The sequence below is a fragment of the Carettochelys insculpta genome, chromosome 12, assembly GCF_033958435.1.
Source record: "Carettochelys insculpta isolate YL-2023 chromosome 12, ASM3395843v1, whole genome shotgun sequence".
In the NCBI taxonomy this organism is placed as follows: domain Eukaryota; kingdom Metazoa; phylum Chordata; order Testudines; family Carettochelyidae; genus Carettochelys; species Carettochelys insculpta.
Window position 1 is genome coordinate 43,756,520 of NC_134148.1, and position 22,194 is coordinate 43,778,713.

Genomic DNA, 22,194 nt, shown 5'->3' on the forward strand with positions numbered 1-22,194 from the left:
TATGTACATCCCCCTTCATGCCTTTGTTACCCGATTTAATGGTTCACCACTTGCGTTAAATTTAGTAAAGGAGTCTAATCATTGCCAGAGCTAGAACCGAATCGAGGGCTCGATTTCACAGGAGCCCGGAGCAGGGGAACTGCATGGTAATGATCTCCGTGCAGATAATTAACAGTTCTTGACCTGAAGGGGTGGGGGCCGGTTTTAATGATCTGGTGCATTTTCATACTTGTTGAGTTTGTTTACAGCACCTGCACTAAAATGCTGATTACTCCACATCGCTCAGAGAGAGAAGTCCTGGTGTTTCTACATCAAGTCCAACTCCCACACCAGAGCAAGGTTGTTTCCCCAGAAAGAATTTCTTTAAAGTATCTGTCAAGTTTGGCAGGCGTCAAATTTGATATCCCCTCCCCTTTTTCTTCTGTTGGTAGGTGTCCATTTCTAGGTAGGGGATTTTATGGATACACACCCCCACACCTTACCTCCTTCCCCCAGTCGCCACCCCCGTGAGAGTCCAAGCAAGTAACCCTGCCCCACACCAACAAGAAGCCAGGGTTGTGCGCACCACGCAGAGATGCCGGGTTTGCTACAGGCGCCTGCTCTCTGCGTCACATTTCTGAAGGAGCTCAGAGGCGGCCAGCGACAGGGGGGCGGGCTCCTTGCAACGGCTGGGTAGGTTCTAGAGCCGGCAGCAGGCCCCGCGCGGACCTGAGCCCTGCCGAGTGGAGGTTAAAGCGGCAGGCAGAGGCTCTCCCAGGACGGGAGGCGTCCAGCATGGGGCCCAGTTCTCCAACCCTGCGCAAGCGACACAACGCGAGTGGGAACTGCCATCATGTATGAGCGAGAAGACTCTGGTGCTTCACATGCTCTGCTCAAGGACCAGGCGCTGGGAGCCTGACCCTGGGCCTCCCCCGGCTATGCCAGCAGGCACTGGCTGAGGTCCTCCACCTTCCATCTCACACCCACTCAGCCTGCCCACGGCCCTCTGAAGCGCCCGAGTCCGCCACACGCCCTGAGCTGCCGGGCTCCACCTCCTGGCAACCCACTGCACTGCTCCACGGCTTGCTGTTAATGCGCACGAAAATGCGGCAGGAGCCACACCACCTGTCTGCCCCTCAGAGGTTGGGGTGCGTCTCCCCCCTGCAAAGCCGAGTGAGCCAGAGGTTCCTGCCAAGCACATCTGCCACAGCGTGTACCTGCTAAGACATGGGGAGCAGGCCCCACACTGCATGCTTAGTGCCGAGCCATCCCCCCGTCCGATCAAAGCCCTGACCATCTCTCGCAGTCTCTGACAGCAGCTGCTTTCGGGAGCCTTCCTGGACAAGGCAAAAATGCTGAACTGGATTAGTTTTTATCCGCTGCAGGGGTGCAGCCAAGCATGGCCCCCAGAGCCACGCACCGCGCGCTGCCCGTCAGTCCTGCTGGGCAGAGACCTGTCAGGTGGACCATTAAATGGCTGCCTGCTTAACGAGGAGACAACAGCTGCCTTCTCTCTGAGCCAAGGAAGCAATTATCTGGGAATTGGGGGGTCACAGGCCCCACGCATTTACCTTAATTGAATTCCAGCATCTGCCTCACACTGCCTTGACCTGCCTTGTCACTTCCTAAGTACTTCTCACTCGAAGCCAGCGTTGCCACGTTCGCACGCACGCTGCCGCGTCCCAGCCTCGCCGTCTGCACCAGCCAGCCAGAGGAGGGAGCACCACACCGGTGCCGCAGCGCCGGAAACGCCAAGAGCGGGAGGGCCACAGCCAGTTGCTCTGTCTGAAGCTCGCCCAGAACCCCTCCCTCCTTTCAGGGGAGCTGTCAGGCTGCCACCAGTGCTCTGTGCCACGGGAGGCCGAGACACTAACAGCCACCGCCAAACAGCAGAAATGCTTGAGAACGGGACACTCCTGCCAAACAAACAAGATGCATCCTGCAGTCCTTGCATGTCTCCCTGCCCAGGCAGTTTAAACTTGCCCCCGCCAAGGATGCGTGAAGGGGCAACGTCAATGAGCCCCAGCCAAGCTCCCATCGACTGCCAGGCTGCTCACGCCAAATACCCCATCCAAACCCTCTGTCCAAACTCTGGGCTTTAGGAGCTACCGTTTTCCTGGGATGCACCGATTACTGAGTGTGCCACGTTAACAACAGTTCAAAAGACAGCACCCAGGACGCTAGTGGGAGAGAAAAGGAGCGATTAAGGACAATGGAAAGAACTCCGTGCTGGCTGACCACGAGTGACAAAGCAGGTCAGTGGAAGTTTCTTTGACCATAAAGTCACAGTGCAGGAGGTCTGGGTTGGGCATTGGTGAGGGGGAAAGCGCAGCACACGGGAATGAGATACCTAGAGAGGAGGTGGAATCTCCATCCCTGGAGGTTTGAGTCCTGGCTTAACAAAGCCCTGGCTGGGATGATTTAGTTCAGAGTTGGTCCTGCTTTGAGCAGGGGGCTGGACTCAAGCAGGGGCTAGACTCAATGAGCTTCCAGCCCTAGGATTCTGAGTCTCTAAAAAATTACTTTACAGCATAAATATTATGGTTTATTCTTTGGGGGAAAAAAAAAGAATCAGACTTCTAACTGACCCCCTGGTTGTACACCTCTAGGTCAAACCAATACAAGGCTCACTCCACAGCTGGGTGTGGGATGGTAGTAACCAACTATTGCACATTCTGTTGGGATTTGCAGGCAGTCATGCCTCAAGTACATGGGATAGAAGGCCTATTCTGATGCCTGATCGTGCAGAACAATTGGCAGAAATAGTTCTCGCTCTGCTAGAAATAATTAAAACCACTGCAGTGTTCAACTTTTGGTTTCTTAGCAATGAACACCTGGAACATTTCCATGAGTCACTTAATGCGTGGAACACCAAGTCAATCGTATTTACAGCACATTTCACAAACAATACAACAGAGACATACCTGATCTCAGGCGGCCAGAAGAAGGGCTAACACATCCAGACCAATTAAAAGACTAAAAAACAAATCAAGAACAGCCCCAAATCTCAGAAAGGCTTAGCTAGGCTTCCAGATTGTGCTTCAATACTGAGGTGCAGAAAAATGAATATGGAGATTTTTCCTTTTTTTTTTTTTTTTTTTAAATTGCATTTTGTCTGATCTCAAAGACTTGATCTGCAGCAGCAACCTTAGCACCAGCTGCTAAAAGGAGAATTCAGCCCCTCTCTCTTCTGGTGGCTCATGAGGCTTTGAACGAAGAGTAAAAAAATGACGTTCTAAGAAAAGGTGTATTCTCACACCACTTACACACACCTCTAAAACCAGGTCACAAGGCTCAGAGGCTGGAGAAAAGCCTCATATTCTTAGCTGCACCACAGGAGTGCACAAAGGCCTCATCCAGTGTGGGGGGCCCCACTGCACCAACAGAGACTCAGTCCCTGCCCCCCATCAGTTCTCTGAGGCCAAGCCCTACTTGAATAAACTGGGGGCTTCACTCATAGCGTGCAGCCCCTTAAGGGTCACAGAAACGCCCCTGACCGTCAGCATATTTGCAAGCTGCCATCCTTCCAAGCCAGCTAAGGGCAGGCTTGTCTCTGGTCATGGCAAATGATAGGAATAAAAGGGGTATACACACGGTGAGAGGCAGATTTGGAAGTCCACGTACCCCGATGATAGCATTCAGCTCGGTCATTGTCACTTGCTTGGCACGCTCAACAGCCTGCGCGACCTGCTGTTGGTGCTGGGGGAGACAAAGCGTGAAAGGCACGTTAGAAGAAGGGATGGTTCCAAATGGGGCCTGCGAAGAAAGGTCGAGGAAAGCCCTGGATCGCCAAGCCAAGGCGCCAGCAGTTTGCTCCTGACGAGGAGCAGCTAAGGGCTCTTTCAGCAATCAATTGCAAAGACTCTGGCTCCACAAGGAGCTGCACTGGCTCCCAACAGCCTGGCTCTGAGCAGCACGCCACATAGCCAGGCCCTAAGCAAGCTTCCTCTTGCTGCTCTGACCATGCACCACAGTCCTGTTGGGCCAGCAGCTGTGGTCCATGTTCCCTGCGTGCTGAGTGCTTGAGATTCAGGTGCTGCCCAGCTGCCAGAGCGCCCGCAACTGGCAGCCTGTGTTTCTCTTGGCGGTGCACACCCACACACACCTTGCTGCAGATAACAGAACTTCTTCTGCCCATGGACAAAAAGTTAAAGCGAACACCGTCCGCGGCCTACAGAGGCTGCCAGCCTGGTTACGCTATAGTACTTGTGCGGCAGGCACAAAACAACAACTCAACCAGTCGGAGACCTTCTTCATTTGTGCCACGAGTCAAAATCTGAACCTGAGTCCTAAGACTTGTAGCATAAGCCTGCCACCTCTAGCTTAACCCCCGCTTGCCCTAAAATAACTTCCCAACTTGTTCTCGTCAATTTCAGCACCATGTGAATGGAAGACAGTGGCTCCATAAACAATCCGCAGCTGTTCCCTTACCTCTTGTGACAGAAAAGGCATGATTTGAGCTAGAATTGTGTTCAATCGTTTCGCAATCTCCGTCTAAAAAAATGAAAAGAAGAGTGCAATTAGTTCAGTTTAAAAAAAAAAAAAAGTCACCTGGTGTGGCCATGTCACAAATATGGAAGCATTCAGAATCAAAGTAAGACTTTTCTCAGAATTAAAACAAAAAACTTTCACCCCCACAATCAACAGTCTCCCACCTGCTATAGATCCTGTATCATAAAAAGGAGCAAATGTTAAAAAGGCATCAAGAGCACATACGTCTTCATTCCCTAAATCCTTCAGGCCAGGTAAATGGCCAAAGTGAGATTTTTATTTATTCGGCATGTTTTGAATTTCTTTTCCAGACAGGCACTAAATGATATAAAACAATATTGGGATAAACTGAGCCAGCTTCAGCTCTGTGAGCAATTCTGTATTGTGATGGTCTCAAGGGAAAAAAATTAGCTAAGTGGTCAAAATACAGATGTGATCCAAATCGGCAAGTGAGCATGTGAAAAATGATTTTCATAACAGGACATGGTGGTTACTCTGGCAGATCACTAATGTGACACCGACATCCACAGATTTACAGAACCCAGTCCCACAGCCACTGCAATAAAGCTAGACTGTAAAGTAGCACAGACACAAGCTTAGCTTTATTCACACTTCGGCAATTAAGCCTCATCCCAGCATGGAGTTGCTAACCTTGCCCATTTCTCTAGGCAACTGACAAAGCAACTAATCACCACGGCATTTCTCGACACATAAAACTGATGTTTTCCCATTCATCTGTTCACTTTAGGTTCTCACTTTATTTGAAAGGAAACTTCAAAAGCTCACCTTTGCAGTCAGGTAGCTTATGCACAATTCCAGACAGGAGCTGGCTTTGAGAAGATTTCGCTCAATGTTTCTGCACTTTTGGAAGAAATTTCCTTAGGACAGCTCATTTCCTTCCCATGTGAAATGAATGCTGCATTCTCAGCTCTGATCTGCTTAGGACAGCTTGTTGAGATCACAGGACACTGACACCCCTCATTTCCAAGAGGCTTTCTTTAAAAGCTCCAGCTTGCACAGATGGTTAGTCACTGGTGACATGAGCAGAGCTGCGGACAACCTGCATCTACTCTGATCTCAGCTTCCATCTATAAAAGTCATTCTCGTTAATTCTGCAGCACTTACATCACATTCAAGAAGTTGAACCAGAAACAACGTGCACCTGCCAGCTGAGCACATAACTCAAAAGTTTAATAATAGCGTTCTCCACTGTCAAGCTGTGGTTTTTGCAAAATCTCTCTCGACCTAAAATGTTTTACTCAAGTGAAAACCTAGATTTCGTATGAGTCAGCAGTTCATATTTTTAACCTAAAAGGTACAGAACTGACTCTTCACTGAGGTCCCTGTACGCCCCTCTGGCACTGAAAGAGGACTTTAAAGGGACAGCAAATGTAATGTGCATCCACCTTTGGCAATGCACAGGAGCCTTAAGCACTGGGTCTTACAACAGCTGGGAAGTAGGCCAGAGCTGAATTTTAAGACACAGAACAGACTAAGCTCCCCAGAAAGGAGGAATCCAGGCTACAACAGGGCTCAAAAGGCTAAAGGAATTCATGGAGGAGAGGTCCATCAATGGCTGCTAGCCAGAATGGACAGGGCTAACGTCCCTATCATCTGTTTGCCAGAAGCTAGGTGGATCACTTGATTCCACGTTCCGTTCAGTGCCTCTGGAGCACCCGACACTGGCCACAGTCGGCAGACAGAATACTGGGCTGGGCTGGACCTCTGATCAGACCCAACATGGGGCCGCTCTCATGTTCAGTGCCAAGTGATGGAGTTACAGAAGAGAACGTAAAACAAACGTGACACTAGAGCTTTGCAAAGCTACAGGCCTGTGCCAAGCACAGCTTCTGGGTCCCACACTTAGGGCCTGATTACAAGCAGGGAAAACAAACTGCATAACTCCCAGCAGACCTGTGGGCTCCTGAGGTACGCTGCCCCCTTCCATCCCGCTTCCCCTCCACACGCGGCAGAAGCCCTGTGCTGTAGGCACACACCCTCCTTTCTGCTGACTGGACGGGATTCCGCTCGCAGGAGAGTGATGGACAAGAAACATCTTTCCCTAATCTGCCATCTCCTCCCGCTCCCCAGGCTAGAAAGCTTACCGAAACGGAAAATGCCATTGGCCAGTCAGTTCTTACACTTCCGCAGCGTGCTGCAAAGCACGGTCCAGCGTTCAAGCCCAAAGGGGGCACGCCAGTTCCCCAAACAAGCGCTCTTTTAAAGACTTCTAGGGAAAGCGGGGAAAAGCCCTGGATCCCAAGGGTTAACGGCAGCAGCCTTGCCCACGGAGACAGCTGTTAAAACAGCTTTTGATCCAACTGAAACAGGGCCTGAACATCAGGAAGATTTCAAGCAATACTGCTTCAACAATGGCGGCTGGTCGAAAGCTCACCCTGGAACGCGATCAAACGTTGAAAAATTCCTTTTGATAATGCAGAGCCGCTCGTTATCAATAAAAGAAAAATGATTAATTAAGTCAACCTGCATCTCCCCCTTCCTTCCCCACAGCAGGCAGCTCCTTCAGCAACAAGATGGCCAAAAACACCTCCTCCGTGAGACAGCAACACAAAGGCAGCGGTGCACGATCTAGAACTTTCCCCACCCTCTTCCAGAAAACATCTCCCACCCGCCACAGCTGCACATTCAGCCCACCTACCTCCACCTAGACAAGGGCCTCCTAGAACACCCAGCCATGCAGTAGCTAGAGCCTTCTAGCAGAAGCTCAAGAACATAAAAACAGTTGGTGGATCAGGCCAATGGCCCATCTAGCCCCAGTACCCCATCTCCAACAGCAGTCAGCCCCACAGCCTTCCAAGGAGCACACCAAATAGGGCAATTTTGGAGAGATGCCAGTTTTCTTCTCCCATTTCCCGGCAGTCAGAGGTGAAGAGTCACTTCCCCAGCCACCCTGGCTAAGGAACTGATGGATGGACCTTCCAGGAAGTGATCTAGCTCTTTTTACCCCAGTTACACTCATTGCCAGGGGTTGTTAACAATGGCTCCAGGTTCCATAGGTTAGCTGCACACAGTGCCCAAAAGTACTCCCTCTTGTTTGCATCAAACCGGCTGCCTGTTGATTGCTCTGGGGCCCCTGGTCCTTGCGGTGTGGGAGGGAGTAAAGAACACTCCTCTATTCCCTTTTCCACACCAGTCATGACTGGTACAGCCTTCTACCATAGCCCCATGGAACGGGCCTCCCCCACCAACCAGCCCTAACCTCCTTAGTTTCTCGTCCCGGAGAAGCTGTCCCACCCTCCGCTCCTTTTCACCCTTCTCTGAACCTTTTCCAGTTCCACCTGATCCTTTTTATAAGTGGGCAACCAGCCCATCCTGATGGTGTGGGTGCACGCAGGATTTACATAGGAGTGTTAGGGTAGTTCCTGCCTTATTTTCTATCCCTTTCCTAGTAGTGCCTAACATTTGATCAACCTTTTTGATTGCTGCTGTGCAATGAGATGAATATTTCAGGTAACTACCCAGGAGGTCACCAAGAGTTTTGTCTTGAGCGGTAACAGCTAATTTAGACCCTTCCATTATATACGCATCAGAGGGATTATTTTTTCCAGCCTGCATTATTTCACACTTAACAATGAATTTCATCTGCCCCAGTCACCCAGCTTTGTGAGATCTGTTTGTAAGGCTCTGTTCAGCCCAGAGCTGATGGCAATCTGGAGTAATTTTGTATCAGCTGCCAACTTTACCACTTCCACTGTTCACAACCTTTACCAAACCAATAAGGAATATGTTGTCCAGCACAGGTCCTAGTACAGAACTTTCAGGGACCCAATTTATCAATCGCCATTGTGGAAGAAAACCCACCATTTATGCCTGCACTGTTTTCTGTTATTTTAACAGTTTGCTGATCCTTGATAAAACCTTCCCTCTTATCTGATGACTACTTACTTTGCCTAGGTGCCTTTGGTTAGGGACACTGTCAAAGGCTCTCTGAAAAACCAAGCACAGTATATCCACTGGATCACCGTTGTCCACCTGCTTTCTGACACCCTCAAAGACTTCCAGCAGCTTGGTGATTAGTTAGCATCACACAACATTAAAAAGGTGTCTACGTACACCCAGGATTCCCTCTGTTCTTTACATACAGATATTTCTGTTAAACTCCGCCCCCCCCCCCCCAAGTATTTAGTTAGAAGACACAAACAGACAAAGTAATCAGGCAATAATTTTGCACATGAAAGGAACTGTTTGCAGGAGCAATTAGAACAGGACATTGTTACATGATTTGCTGCAGTCAAAGCAAGTTTAAAAAAAAAAAAAAGAGTAACTACAGCAGGCAGGTATCAGAGGGGTAGCCGTGTTAGTCTGGACCTGTAGCAGCAACGAAGGGTCCTGTGGCACCTTATAGACTAACAGAAAAGTTTAGAGCATGAGCTTTCGTGAGTTAACATCTGAAGAAGTGAGTTAACTCACGAAAGCTCATGCTCTAAACTCTTCTGTTAGTCTATAAGGTACCACAGGACCCTTCGTTGCTGCTACAGCAGGCAGATATTTAGAGACGTGATTTTTAACATAGGTCCATCGTTCCTTCCCAACCAGCAGAGACTCTCTCAAGTTCTTTTTACAAACTATTGTTTTTTCTTCAGAGGCAGTAGCACTGCAAGTAATGTCATGACCTTTGCCCACCCTGCTATTTTCCTTAAGGCACTCCTGGATCCAGACTGCACCTGAGGCTTTCCTATCTCTTTCAGAGGTCTTCAGTGCTTGTTGCTCTTTTATTCAGAAACCTCTTGAAGTTACCACCTTCTGAAGGCTGACAACACACAGTCGAGCAGTCAGCTCACTGATGTTTTTAACATGGTCAGTTTTATTGTTAGAGTAAATGTTCTCATAGCCAGCAGCCCTGGGGCAAGGAGGTTGCTGAATATTCAAATATTGTGACTACTAGAGGAGGTATGTTTAGCAATACACAACAGTAAAGAAAAACAAGATCAGATACTTTGTTTACCAACAACAATAGCACTGTACATGGTAAGCTTACTGCATATTTACTTCTACTGTACTTATAGAAAACGTAACTTAAATTTACTTTGGTTAAAATGCCAGTTATCTGAGTGTTCCAGATGATCGAATGCTGGATATGGAAGAGTTCACTGTATTACCCATTTGTACTACAACTGCACTAGACACTGCACAAACCTAACGGACAGCCCCCGCCGCTAAGACAGGGGTGCTCAAAGTGTGGTCTGTGGACCACAAGTGGTTCATGACCATCTTGCAGGTGGGCCACAGGCAACGGCATTTTGTCAGCATGGGTGGTGGCTGGTGGTCCACAGAATGTTTTGAGTTCAGCAGGGTGAGCATGGGCCACTGCACGGAGAGGCTCTGTACCAACTGGTACAGAATGTGCAGGTACCTGTAGGTTCAGTGGACTCCTCTGAAGTAACTTTGCACTTTCACCCAGGGATTCCACATCACGTTGCTAACACGAACCCTCCTCCCACCCCTGGAAGAGGCGAGGGAAAGGGGAAATTATGGCCCATTTAGAAAGCAAAGGAAGTCTCAGGAGTGTCAGTAACTAATGCGACACAATAAATCCATCCATAGCAGAGCCGAGACTAGAACGTGCAAGTTTCAGCTCTCCATCCCCTTCTCTAACCAACAGCTGGGGGGGGTGCAGTTCTATTTGCTCTTGTTATAAAAAGGATGACGACACAACAAGGTCCGTAAGGTAGCAACTCATAGATATGAGCACCTTGGGAACGGAAAGTGGCTGTCCTGCAAAATGTTCTGAACCCTGAACAAAAACATTCTGGTTGTTCTTTCAAAAGTTCACAGCACAACATTAACTTAATGCACTTCAGAAACTTTCCCAAGCAAAGAAAAATGCTGTTTTGCCTTTTTACTAGTAGCTCACGGTTAACCCAGTATGTATCAGGGGACCTGTCGGCATGCCTGTCTACTACTTTGAGCACATAGACCCATTTCCACCAGTCACTTTCTCGCAGGTTTGAGTGTTCGCCGCCGTTCATAGTGCAGCACACAGAAGAGTGAAATTAACTGTCAGACAACATGTTCCACTCTTCTGGGCAGCCTCTTCATGGTCCTGCTTTACACTCCGGAGTTCATGCCATACTTCACAGCCCTGGTGGTTTGCGCTTAGATCACAAATTGCTCAGCGATAGGCAAGCCTCTTTAAAGACACTTTTAGCACAGGCCTACTGTTCAAGTTATACATAAAAACTACAACTCTGTAAATATTTATGCCTTTGAATGAAGCCCATTGAACTCTTTATATAACAAGGGTAAATGTTTGCCTCTTTTTGGTGTGATTACTTTTTGGGGGGAGCTTCAGTTTTGCTTTTCCTGGCCCTGATAAATCCTATAGCACAGGGCCCTCATTTGACATGGACCCCAATGGTTCATTGCAGCCAGGAAGAGAACCCCCTCTAGTCATAAGCCTGCCGTGTTACTGCAAGGTCACCTCAGTGCAAAGGAAAGATCCCATCACAGTTTCACCCATTTCTCAAAGAGCGCATTGTATGCAGGGAAAGGGGAACTGTGCCTTTCACTCCAAGCTACTCCAGAGCTTTTTGGGTTTTCTTTTTGCTATTGACACTACTTTAAAAATCAAGTTCTGCTTAAATGCCCACAAAGATTGGGGAGCAAACCTTTTCCAACAAAAGGTCACTTTCTTCGTAGAATTTGAAAAGGAAAAAAACATATTTTACATATATAAGCGCTGTACAAAGCCCTACATTTACAACCACTAGGCTTCCTCTTAACTAGCTTTAAATATTTGTTCGCTTTAATTCTTCTCCTCTCTCAAGCACATTAAACGCTGTTTGTTCCCCACTAAAGGTTCAGTTGGGCTCTAATAGGGCTCACCTCACTGGCTTGCCTGGAACAGGGGCAGTTTCATGCGTTACACCTTCCCAGTAACACTACCCATTCATCAACGTCCCTCCAAAGCAACGGCACCCTCCCCCTCCCCACGCCCCCCCAGTGCCACTGGGCAATTCTCGCCAAGAAAAATCTCAATTCATCTCCCTTAGATCACCATGGCAACCTCAACAACCTAATCCCCTCAGAACATTGTGCAAATTGCACCTTTGCTTGACCGCAACAGGCTGTTAAGCCAGATCACCCATGCCAAGACAGGTCATTATGCGGCGTTTTGGGGCTGCCAGTCCAGCTCCACGAATTAACGCTGGTTAAAAGGGACGTGGGTTTTTGCAGGGTTGGGGGGGGTGGTTGGAGGAGAGCTGAGGAGGAAAGGAGGCAGACAGGCATGTCTGCAGCTGATGAGTCTCCAGTGGCAGCGAGCGTAAGACACTTTGCCAGGGCAGCTCTTCCCCATTACGGCCCTTCTGTCAGAAAAGGCTGGGCTGGGGGTTAACCAGTGTGCCAGCATTATTCACATCCCAGAGGGACACTGCCTTCATTTCCAAGCCACAGCCCCGCTTGCCCATGAGCCTGGGCTGTGCCACAAGCTGTGGAGGGGCTGACCTCAGACAGTGTAGCCAAAGGGGCATGAGCCAGGCAGTTGCCAGGAGAGGCGCCAGTCCAGGACCTGACCCCCTGTGGCCGCCTCAGAGCCCATTTGCTTTTTCGACTCCCGCCAGCCCCTAGTTCGTCTGGGTAATCAAAGCCGCCGTCCTCTGCGGTGCTGACGGGACGTGTTCCTCTTCACTTCGGAGAAGGCCAGCTCAGCAAAGCGGAGCAGCAGCTGGGTTCCACCCCGACAAGCGCTCGCTAGGGCTGCGGGGTAACAGGCGCCCGGGCCAGGCTGACCACGCGCCCAGGTGCTCTGCCGATGCTGGAGAGGAACTTGTGCCACAGCAAACTGCTGCAAGCCTACAGCCTGGGCTCTGGCGAAGCAAGCGACCCAGGGCGGAGTTACAGAAAGGATCAAGGCCACGAGTTTAAGACACCTCCGTGCCCACATCAGAACTGCGGAGAGTGGCAGCCCAGGGTTCAAAGGAACAGCCCAGAATGCCGTTCAGCAGGCGCTGCATCACGCCCCTCCACAGGCCCCCAGCAGGGGGCAGCAGGCCACTTGCCCGGCTGCCCAGGAGCACACAGCTCTCAAGTGCTCCAGGTTCCCAGCCATCACTCCTGCTGCTGCTGCTGCTGCTGCTGCACAGAAAAGCTGGGGCCCCAGCTCTGCTCTCCAGCCCTCCTGGGGACAGAAGCTTGGCAGAAGGGGCACCAAGGGGGAAGGAGTAGCTGGCGCCCAGAAGGAGAACATGCCTGGAGCCACTCCATCCTTCACAGCACGGAGCCTGAGCCCCTTCCTCTCCAGCAGGGAAGTGCCACCCCCCACCCCACCCCGTGCCTCAAACCAGCCACCCAATAGCAGCAGAGCCCCGTCTGACCTGAGTGAGATGCAGCAGAATGAAGGACGGGGGGTGCAGGTGGAGAGGAAAGTGGGTCACTGCTTGTGCAAAAGGGCGAGGAGACAGGCCAGTCTCAGATCCATGAATTCTCCCAGCTCCTCCCCATATCCCACCTGCTCCACAAGGCTCATTTCTGGTTCAGACTCCCAGCCACGGGAGGGGCTGCTGGTGCCCCTACAGAAGGGCAGAGAACCTTTGCGCATGTTACAAATCCTGACCAAGGAGAACACACAGCCAGCCCTGGTCTGTCGGCTTCAGCCTCGAGGGGTTACTGGGACACCCAGCATACCTGGCCACGGACATCACAGTGCTGGAGTGTGGGCAGTGACGTCAGAGGGCTCTTGCACACGCAGCCTGGAGAGAGCAGTGTAGGACACTGATGCATTCTGGGACTGTGTCCGAAACCAAGCTCAAACGCTGCTGTGCAGCGCACAATGAAGTCTCCTGTGCCACCTGCAGAATGGGGCATGACAGAGTAAAGCTTAAAAAATACCAACTGCCTTTTATCATACGAAATCCAGGGCAGCAGCCGCCAAACACGCACAGCCTCCCATAAACAGACTTGAAACGAGCAAAAGCTGCGCGGCTTTTAACTCGGCCAGTAGCGCCGCAGGACGGTACTCACAGAAACGTTCCGCAGCACGGTCCAAGTAGGGGCTCAACAGGCAGCTCGCTGACTGCCTCTGGTTTTGCACCCAGGGTGATGAGAGGGTTAAACAAACCGGGACAACCTGGAGCACCTGGTACTGGGGCCTATGCCTGCAGCACGCTCTTCAGACAGCTTCATGCCTAGAAGCCTTAATTCTCCCTTTGGTGGAAGTCAAGCTGCATGTTGAACTATCACTTTCAATGGCTTGGCCAGCGGCAGATACTCATTTGAGCTCTCGGAGCGCAGCCTGCACCGGTCCATGTCACGTCAGAGCACCCTGCCACGCAGCTTCAAAGCCATCTGCAGCGCCAACCCTAACAAGTCCAGAGCACTCGCTACCACCGGCTTGCCAAACGGCATAGCAAAAGCCCTAGCCCCACGGCAATCAGCCTCAGAATTCCCTGTGCTAAGACGTTAGCAGGCTAGCAGGATGCAGCCAGCTGAAGACACCCAAGCCAGACCAGACCGTTCCAACACCGCAGCCCATGCTCCTCCGGCACAGAGCTTCACTTCACATATTACTGCAGAACTTCACAGACCGAGCAGGGATAGGGGCTTGGGATACCCCAGAGAGGAGTCCGAGCCAACAGTGTCTCCGCTGAGGTCAGCGGAGCTGCCCCGGGGAGGGGCACGCCACATGCCCAGTACCGCTTTTTGCAAACGTGTTCAAGTACACGCCGAACACGCCAGGCTACCTCGTGTCTGGATGCGTTACACTGGCGATGGGCGGCCTGCAGGCGGCCCATCGGGGTTCTGTGTGGCGGCCACGAGGCAATTTCTTTCCTGTGGCCCATGTGCAGGGTTGCCAGAGTCGGCTGGTTTCCACGCATGCAGTACTCTCCTAGCGGCATTACGAACGTGACATGCACGTAAAGCCCGGGCACCGGACATGCGGTGCACGCTGACTGCACACAACATTGGCCATGAGAGCTGGGTGCCCCCTCTGCGGCCAATCAAAGCACGGCTCCAGTTCACTCGGCACGGCCTACTGATTCTGGGTTCCCACACACAGCTAGCCGAGCTACCCTGTTCTTGAAGAGCATCTTGGTTGTGCCAATCATGCGGCTCATGGACATGATGGCGGGTCACTCCTGCAGCCCAGCCACCAACTGGCCATCCCTGCTTTACGCCATACGCCAGACTGTGCAGCTACCCCTAGTGGAGTGGCACTTGAAGCCTAAGTCACTGTAAGATGGTTCCAATAGGGCCCCCGACATTAATCTCCTTTGGCAAAGGAATCTGAAGGCCTCAAGCTTCAGAGGGGAGGTCACGTTAGGCTGTATCCACAAACACAACGAGGAGTCCTGAGGCACCTTACAGACGAACACATTTACTTGGGCCTGGGCTTTTGTGGTATGGAACTTGCATTGGCAGATTGTTACGGCACTCTTGCAATATGGCTCCGCTGACAACACTGTCTTGTGTCACACAAGGCTATTCAGCAGTGAACAAAAAAGGGAACAAAGTGATGTCTGTGGGGGTGGGGGGGGAAATCAACTCTTATTAAGTGACATTTCTTTCTTCTGAACAACCTTGGAGCTTCTCCTGGTTTAAGTGAAGCCAAGTTTTCCCCTCTGCGGAAAGGAAAAGTCTAACTTACAACCTGAGACCAAACTGGAATGTTTCTCCTCCTTCGCTCCTTAGCAATCATGGATTGTTTGTTGCTGCTAGTTCTGCCCTCCCACTCTATGAAACCTTAATCAAAAGGGGAGGGGTGAACAAATACTGCCAGTGAAGCACTAGAAGCATTTGTTGAAACCAGGGTATTGTCTCTTTAAGCACATGAAAATAAGGCCCTTAAGCAGTGTGGTTCTCACTCTGGTACACAATTATGGGTACTTTCAGCTGTCTAGCACTATTTCAAGTGCTCTCTCCAAACAGGCTGTCAATGGCATGTTGAAAGCTATTTGTGGCTGCTATCATTATTAGCAAAGTAGAGGGCTTCACCGACGAGAATTAAATTCGGAGAGAGGGCACAGAGGGCCAGGCCCACAAGCCGTCATTTTGGAATTCTCCACAGCAGAAGGCAAACAGGGCTACTTTAGGGAATCAAGTCTGAGACAGGTACCTTTAGATCTGCTGCCAGCATTCCTGACCTGAATACAGGCAAAATTCAAGAGCCAGTGGTCAACAAAGGGTTAAAACCATTTACCGATATTCGTTGCTACCTTAAGCTGGCAGAAAGTATCCTACTAAGCAGTTACTTGGCTGCTCAAGTGTTTAGCGAGCTATTATCTGGCACGCCTTGCTAATAAGGCTGAGACAGTCTGTTTTGTGTTCTTGGAATATTCCAGAAGAGGCAGCTCTCTCTCACAACAGTGTCAATTGGGTTTAAATGTGTTCTAAGGCCAAAGTCTTAGTTTAACTCAAACACATTTCTTGATTTACGTGCTGCGCTGTTAGCCATCAAAAGGGGAAACTCAGGTTATTGACCACAGAGCGATCTGTGGCTCAGCAGGTGGTTGTGTGCTTTTCAGGACCACTCAGTTGTACGACTGCATCCAACTTTTCTTCTACGTGATAAAAGCAAAATAGGCTCAATAAAAGGGACACATGAAATCAACACTGGAAAGAAAAAAAAGTCTCCGTAAGACTGACTGGGCAGCAAATCTATATATTTAAAGCCGACTCAGATAAAAGTCGTATTGAAGATATATTGCTGTGTTCCAAATTCACTGTTCTCACCACAAAAGATTGTGGCAGATCCTGTACTAAGAGTAATTCACTGAATCACACGCAAGAGAGCCAGCTGTCACATCATACCTAATTCCTCAGGTAGCTTATGGCGTTACTCATGAAGTCACCTTTATTCTGGTTTCTCTTTGAGAAAACATATTTAATATTCGACCTCTCGTTTACAAAAGCCTACAGACCGGTCCCCTTTAGCTTAAAGATGAAGTATCCATCAATGTTTGTCTCAGGCAGATGTAATCACAGGGAGTCAAGTCTGGAGGGCAGGACACTGCATGAATAATTCAAGCTCTCCAGCCTACTTGATTGTGTGTAGATAAACACAAGTCAGCCGCTAAAGCCCTCACTGATAAACTTGTTTGTTCAGGACTAGCCACCCTCCAACAGATGCACCCAGGACCTAGTGCCACACTACAATCTGCAGAGGGAGTTTATTGTGAAGACTTTACTCTGCCTTCCTCTCCTCCCCCACGTCCTCTGCACTCATGTCACCCAGTTCTAAGATAATTCAGAAAATAGCCTCTACGTGCTTTTCAACATGGCTGGTGACCAAACCACAAAAACCAGCTTCGCCCCAGAGAGCCTCCCCATTCTAATACAAGGTACCGCACATGCAGCCAGCCAGCAGCAATGACAAAGGCAGCCAGGAAGGGTTCTGCTCGGGAACTGTTTAAAGAATCCATTTAAAGAATATTCTTATGGCAAGACAGGGAGCCCCGGGTCCACCCAAACGTCCCAGTTAGGGTTCGCCTTTTTTGGACAGTGCCCCAAGACATCAAACTTGTCCATAAGTGACATTATTGCATTGGCATAGCACCACTACCCTGAGCAACGCCAAATCCCACCCGAGGGCCTTTGACTCTCTGGCGAAAACAAAAAGCGTGCTGCTGCATGACAGAAAACACACGCCAACTGCACCCACTACTCAGCAGAACATCTAGGAGGAACGTGCCATGCAGCTTCCCTCACTAAGTGCTGAATTGCAGGTTACATCTCTGCAGCACAGACCAGAAGCCAGGACGGAGAAGAGTCTGTCCAATCTGCATCTCAGAGGCCCAGCAAGCCCTTCCTCCCCCCTCCAGCTCCCTGCCATCCATTATTTCAACAGACCCTCTCGGAAGGGCAGGTTTTAGCCAAATGCTCACTGGGTGGGGGTGGATGCTGTTTATGTTTGTTTAACAGACAAACCGCTAATTTTGGAGCCTCTGAGCAAGAGCAAGACAAGAGCAAAGCACTGCATACTTGGCTGTCTTAGTTCACTCAAGCCGCAGATTTCCAAAAAGAGGAAAGGAATTCTAGTGTAAGTTATGTCATTAAAACACATCCTGAAATGCAACAAGACAAAAAGGTGCTGTTTTTATCTTCCTAAATGTAGCCTTGTAACATTTTTCAGGGTCTGCTCTCCTCTTGACAATATAATATATTGTCCCATTAGCTACAGGAAATAATGCACCAAAAGGCAGGCCCCGGTCACCCATACGTAGACACCCCCTGCTTCTTCAGCTTTATGGAGACAGAAAATGCGATAGGTGCCCCAAAGCATGGGACCACTAAGTCACTCTGAGCAATCTGTTCCTTGCATTTCTCCCTCCGCAGGTCAGTATCCAGACAAGAGAACAAGCAAATCTACAACTCTCAGATGTGCATAAACTATCCAGGTCAGACTGTAAATCACAGGCTCATTGCCTGGCAAAGATGTCCTGTCAGAGAGGAAGCAGTGTGAAGAAATTTTGCAAGACGAAAACACTTAAGTGTTATTTTTGTCACTCTTTAAAATAATTATATACCTCTAGCAGTCAGTATGAACCAACAGGGAGAAAAGGTACACATAAGGCACATACCACTGTGTATTTAAATAACACGTATTAAATCTAGTCTGGTAGCAGTACCTTGTTATTTACATTGCTACCGGCACATACACTTAGGAGTCAAATTGGTTTGATTCATGAATTGCAAAGATGATGTCACCTTCTATATATCTTAAGTGCTTACAACTACTTTTAAAACCAATAAGCAGCAGTCACACAAATAATCAGGTCTAATCTCAATAATAACTTCATTCCTTTAAGTTTTACCATCATGTGCCCAGCCTTCAGGCTCTTTAGCTTTTAATCTTATCAAGGTAGCACATCACATTCTCAACAGCCCTTCATGTTTTCCCTTTAGGCAAATTATGCAAACGCTTCTGCACTTTCCAGGTGCAGGGTATAAACCACAGTGTTGAGCTATACTGCAGAGGATAGTAATATATATCCTACAGGACAATCTGTTCTTAAGTCGTACATTCCACTGCCGTACTAATTAGAAGTATGACCTTAAAGAATGCCGAGTTGCACCAACAATCAAATCTGTACTAATTAACCATGTTTTTCATGTTTAATCATATACACAAAATGTACTAATCTGGGTCTCACGAAAGCTGGTCACCTCATAAATTATTTTGTTAGTCTTTAATGTGCTAGGGGGCGGCTTTTTTGTTTTAATCTGGGTATGCATCTCAGTAGGAATTCATGAGATACTTTTCTCTCTCCTTATAAACAATTTTTAAAATGTTGAGACTTCCATCAACTAAATTTCACATACATTCAGCTCCTCCTCACTGCTGTGACTCCAGCAATTGGAGCAATTTTTTTATTTATCAAATTCAGGACTTCATATTCATGGGTCAGCCAAGAGAGACAGGCTATGGAAGAGAATCACTCACCTGTTTGTGCATTTCAATATTCAAACCATACGACATTTCGTAGTACTGAAAAAAAGCCAAAAAACAAACAACAAAAAAGATTTTTCCATTGATTTCACATAAAACTATTATAAAAAACCCTCTTGTAGAGAACTGTGCTTGAAGCATACTAAATCAGGACATTTTAAACCATGAACAACGGCCACGTGGACATAGGGTTTGAACAGACACATTTAACCAGAGGCTGCTCCTTTTATCCTCAAAGCTGTACGGGACCAGTACGCCCAAGTCCCAACACCAAAGTTAATGTACTGCAGTCTGGCAAACAGCTCTTCCTTGCACCTTTAAAAGTTCTTTCTGCACTATGTCCTATGTCTCTTCTTTTGGAGTCTGGGGATGGGGCTGTGCTTTTCCCTCATGCTCAGAAAATGACTGTGGTCACGCTGAATTGATTAGAAATACATATCAAAAGCATCACCTCACCCGTTGCCCCTGTAAGGCAGCCAGAGTGAAAAGATTTCTGTAGCAACAAAAGAATCCACTTCCCTCAAAGCAACTAGGACAGATGATGTTGTAACAGACCTTCTCTGGCTTCAGGCAAAACAAGGAGCAGTCTGACCCCTGGCTCCTAACATCAGAAGTTGGTCCAAACACTCCAGGGTCAGCAAGTTTCAAAATGCCTTCCTACAGAGGGCTGAAGTTTTAACTAGGCAATGATACAAACATGGACTCTTGTGATACCGAGTCAGCAGAACTCCTACCTCTAAATCTTCAAAATCCTCTTTGGAAGCCTCAAGGGAGAGGGTTAACAGGAGACCTGTATTAGGTTCCCAATCTTTTTAAGCCTCCTTGTCCTCAGCCACAAGTCAGCTATTTGGTAAATACACTGGGAGGGCACAAGATGATCAAGGCCTGTCAAAACAGGGCAGGAAGACTGGCCACCAAAAGTATTGTTTCTTTCCTTATCTGGCCAGATAACCCTGAAGGGAAAGCTGCAATGTTTAGAGATAGGAACCACCCAGCCCCAGGCCCAGCCACAGAATGCAAACAACTTCAAGCCTCCTCCCCTCCTCCCCACAGCCCTGCAGCCAGCCCAGGGAGCTGCTCCATTATCAGCTAATGCCATTTGCAGTCTGATGCAAAATCTGATTAAAGTCTCTTACCATAACATAATGGCGCTGCATTTCTGTCTTCTCGTTGGCCAGCTTATCATATTCCACTTTAAGACTAAGAGGATAAAACAGAATTAATATATGTTTAAGATCCCACAATGATGGAGGGACAAGTGGGGGGGGGGAGGAAGAGACAGACACCATCTTGAGTAACACTTCTTAGAAACCCGCCACCCAAGATCAGTAGGTTTGTGTGTGTTTGACTAGCTCCTGCAATTTACCTGCTGGGTCCCTGGCAGGTAGCAGAGGTCTGCACAGATGGTGAAGTGCAGCAGAGCAGGGGGGTAATATGTTTCCTGGGGGAGGGGGGGATGTGTGAGAGCAAAAGCAGGACTCCTGCAGGGGAAAGAGGCTCTTGGAAAGGCTCGAGGTGGGGGTGGGGGGACACCCCCCCAGTGACCCCAGCCCCCGCAGGGATTTGGAAAGGGGCCGCTGAGCCCAGCAGAGGGGGTTCAAATCTGGGGCGGCGCGGAAATGCCAAAGAGGGAGGAACAAAAGGAGCCCTGGGTGGCGGCTGACGCTAGTCAACACAGAGCCATAAATCGCTCCTCTAAAGGCGTTTTCACACCCGCTCTAGTGCGCACTTCAAATCTGTCATTGCACATTTAACGGGGGGGGGGGGGGGGGCGGCAGCGGAGGGCAGTTACCTGTGATACTGGGCTTGCAAAAACTGGAATTCATCCTTAATCCGATCGCAGGATTCGGCCACTGTGAATTTGAAGCCCGGCTGCCCAGGCTGGTGGGGAGCCTAGGGGTGCACAGCGAGACGGTTACAGACGGGGAAGAGGTGCCCAGTCCAGGCAGCCCCCTCCACCCCCAAACAGACGGCTGAGCCCCCCTCCTCTCCCCGAAGTTTCCTGGCGGGCTCGCTGGGAGATCGGGGCGATTCCCGTCCCGGGGGGGGGGAGCCCCAGCCCCCCCGTCCAGCATTGTCCCGGCTCGTTTGGTTGGAGACGCGCCGCTGGGGAGAGACACACACCGCAGACTCCAGTGGCCCCGGCGCAAAAACACCCCGCGACGCACGGACAGACGGACACACCCGCCCCCGAGCGCCCCACTTACCGGGTGCCTGCCTTGGGGGTACATCGCAGGAGCTCCCCGGCCGCTAAGTCACCCCCGCGACCCCTGCTCGAGGGCGAGCCCGGCCCGGGCCCGAAGGTGGAACAAAGGAAGAAGCGAAGTCCCGGGCGGTGCGTGCAGGGGGCGGGCGCGCCTAGCAAGCGGGTGGCCCCGGGCGCAGAAGCCCGGCTGCCCTCGGGCGGACGGCGCACATGGCGGGTGGCCCGGAGCAAGGGCCGCTCCTCTGCATCCTGCGGGCGGCCGGCGGGGCTCGCCCGCCCCGGCTTCTGCCCCCGCGGGGGGGCTGCGGGCTCCGGTGCCCACGCGCGGAAAGTCAACCACGGCCCCGCTGCTCCTGCGGCCAGCAACCCCAGCCACTCTCCGCGCGCGGTGCGGCCCCCGCCGAGCCCAAATCCTCCGGGCCGCCAAGGGGGCACCGCAGCCAGGCCGCCCCGCCGCCTTCCCGGGCGAGCTGCGGTCCGCCCGTCACTCCGGCTGCGCGGCGAGTCCCCCTCCGGGCGCGTCGGTTCAGATCCTCGCCGGCCCCATAACTCCAAGCCCGGCGGCCGGGGCGCGGCAGCAGGAGTCCCCCGAGCGCGGCTCCGAGCCGCGGGGATCGGCGGCCACGCACGGCCGGTGCTCCGGAGGCGGCTGCAGCTGTATCCCCCCCGCCCCCCGGCTCCGCTCCGGGACCGGCGACGCCACCCACGGACCGCAGGCAAGAGCCGAGCACGAGGACCGAGCCGCCGCCGCCGCCGCGAGAGCGCTCCAGAGCGCGAGCGAAGTGTAACAAAAAGGAGCCCCGGGCCCCGGGCCGGGCCAATGGCAGCGCGGGGAGCCCACGTGGGGCGGGGAAGCTCGGCCGGCGAATGGGCGCCGGCCCCGGGAACGTCACAATGCCCGCTTGTGTCGGAAAGGAGCGCGCGGCCCGGCCCCGCTGCGGGGGGCTGGGGCGAGCAGGGAGCGGCCAGCGCCTCTTCCGAGAGGAATTAGGGCCCGGGGTGGCCCCACACCCAGCCCGGCAGCAGCGCGCTCTGGGGCCGCACCAACCGGCGGGGGGGTATTTCCTGGGAGGTCCGTCCCACCGCTGCAGGGGGTCTCTAGCGAGGGGAG

General features: G+C 50.9%; 1 protein-coding gene across 8 annotated transcripts in view; it reads right to left on the reverse strand.

Moving 5' to 3' along the window:
• TLE3 (TLE family member 3, transcriptional corepressor) overlaps nt 1-21,943 on the reverse strand; it is a 46,588-nt gene extending 24,645 nt beyond the window's left edge. For 3 of the 8 annotated variants that reach the window (XM_075007140.1, XM_075007139.1, XM_075007137.1), the window contains exons 1-6: nt 21,085-21,942; nt 20,670-20,770; nt 20,014-20,077; nt 18,872-18,916; nt 4,411-4,473; nt 3,604-3,678 (exon numbers count right to left, since the gene is read on the reverse strand). In XM_075007140.1, the coding sequence (XP_074863241.1) occupies nt 3,604-3,678; nt 4,411-4,473; nt 18,872-18,916; nt 20,014-20,077; nt 20,670-20,770; nt 21,085-21,108 (372 nt within the window). In that variant the 5' untranslated portion in view covers nt 21,109-21,942. Of the gene's footprint in view, nt 1-3,573; nt 3,679-4,410; nt 4,474-13,116; nt 13,281-18,871; nt 18,917-20,013; nt 20,078-20,669; nt 20,771-21,084 lie in introns of those variants that run through there. The other 5 variants (XM_075007136.1, XM_075007134.1, XM_075007138.1 and 2 more) reach the window with 4 other exon arrangements.
• Nucleotides 21,944-22,194: the final 251 nt, after the last annotated feature.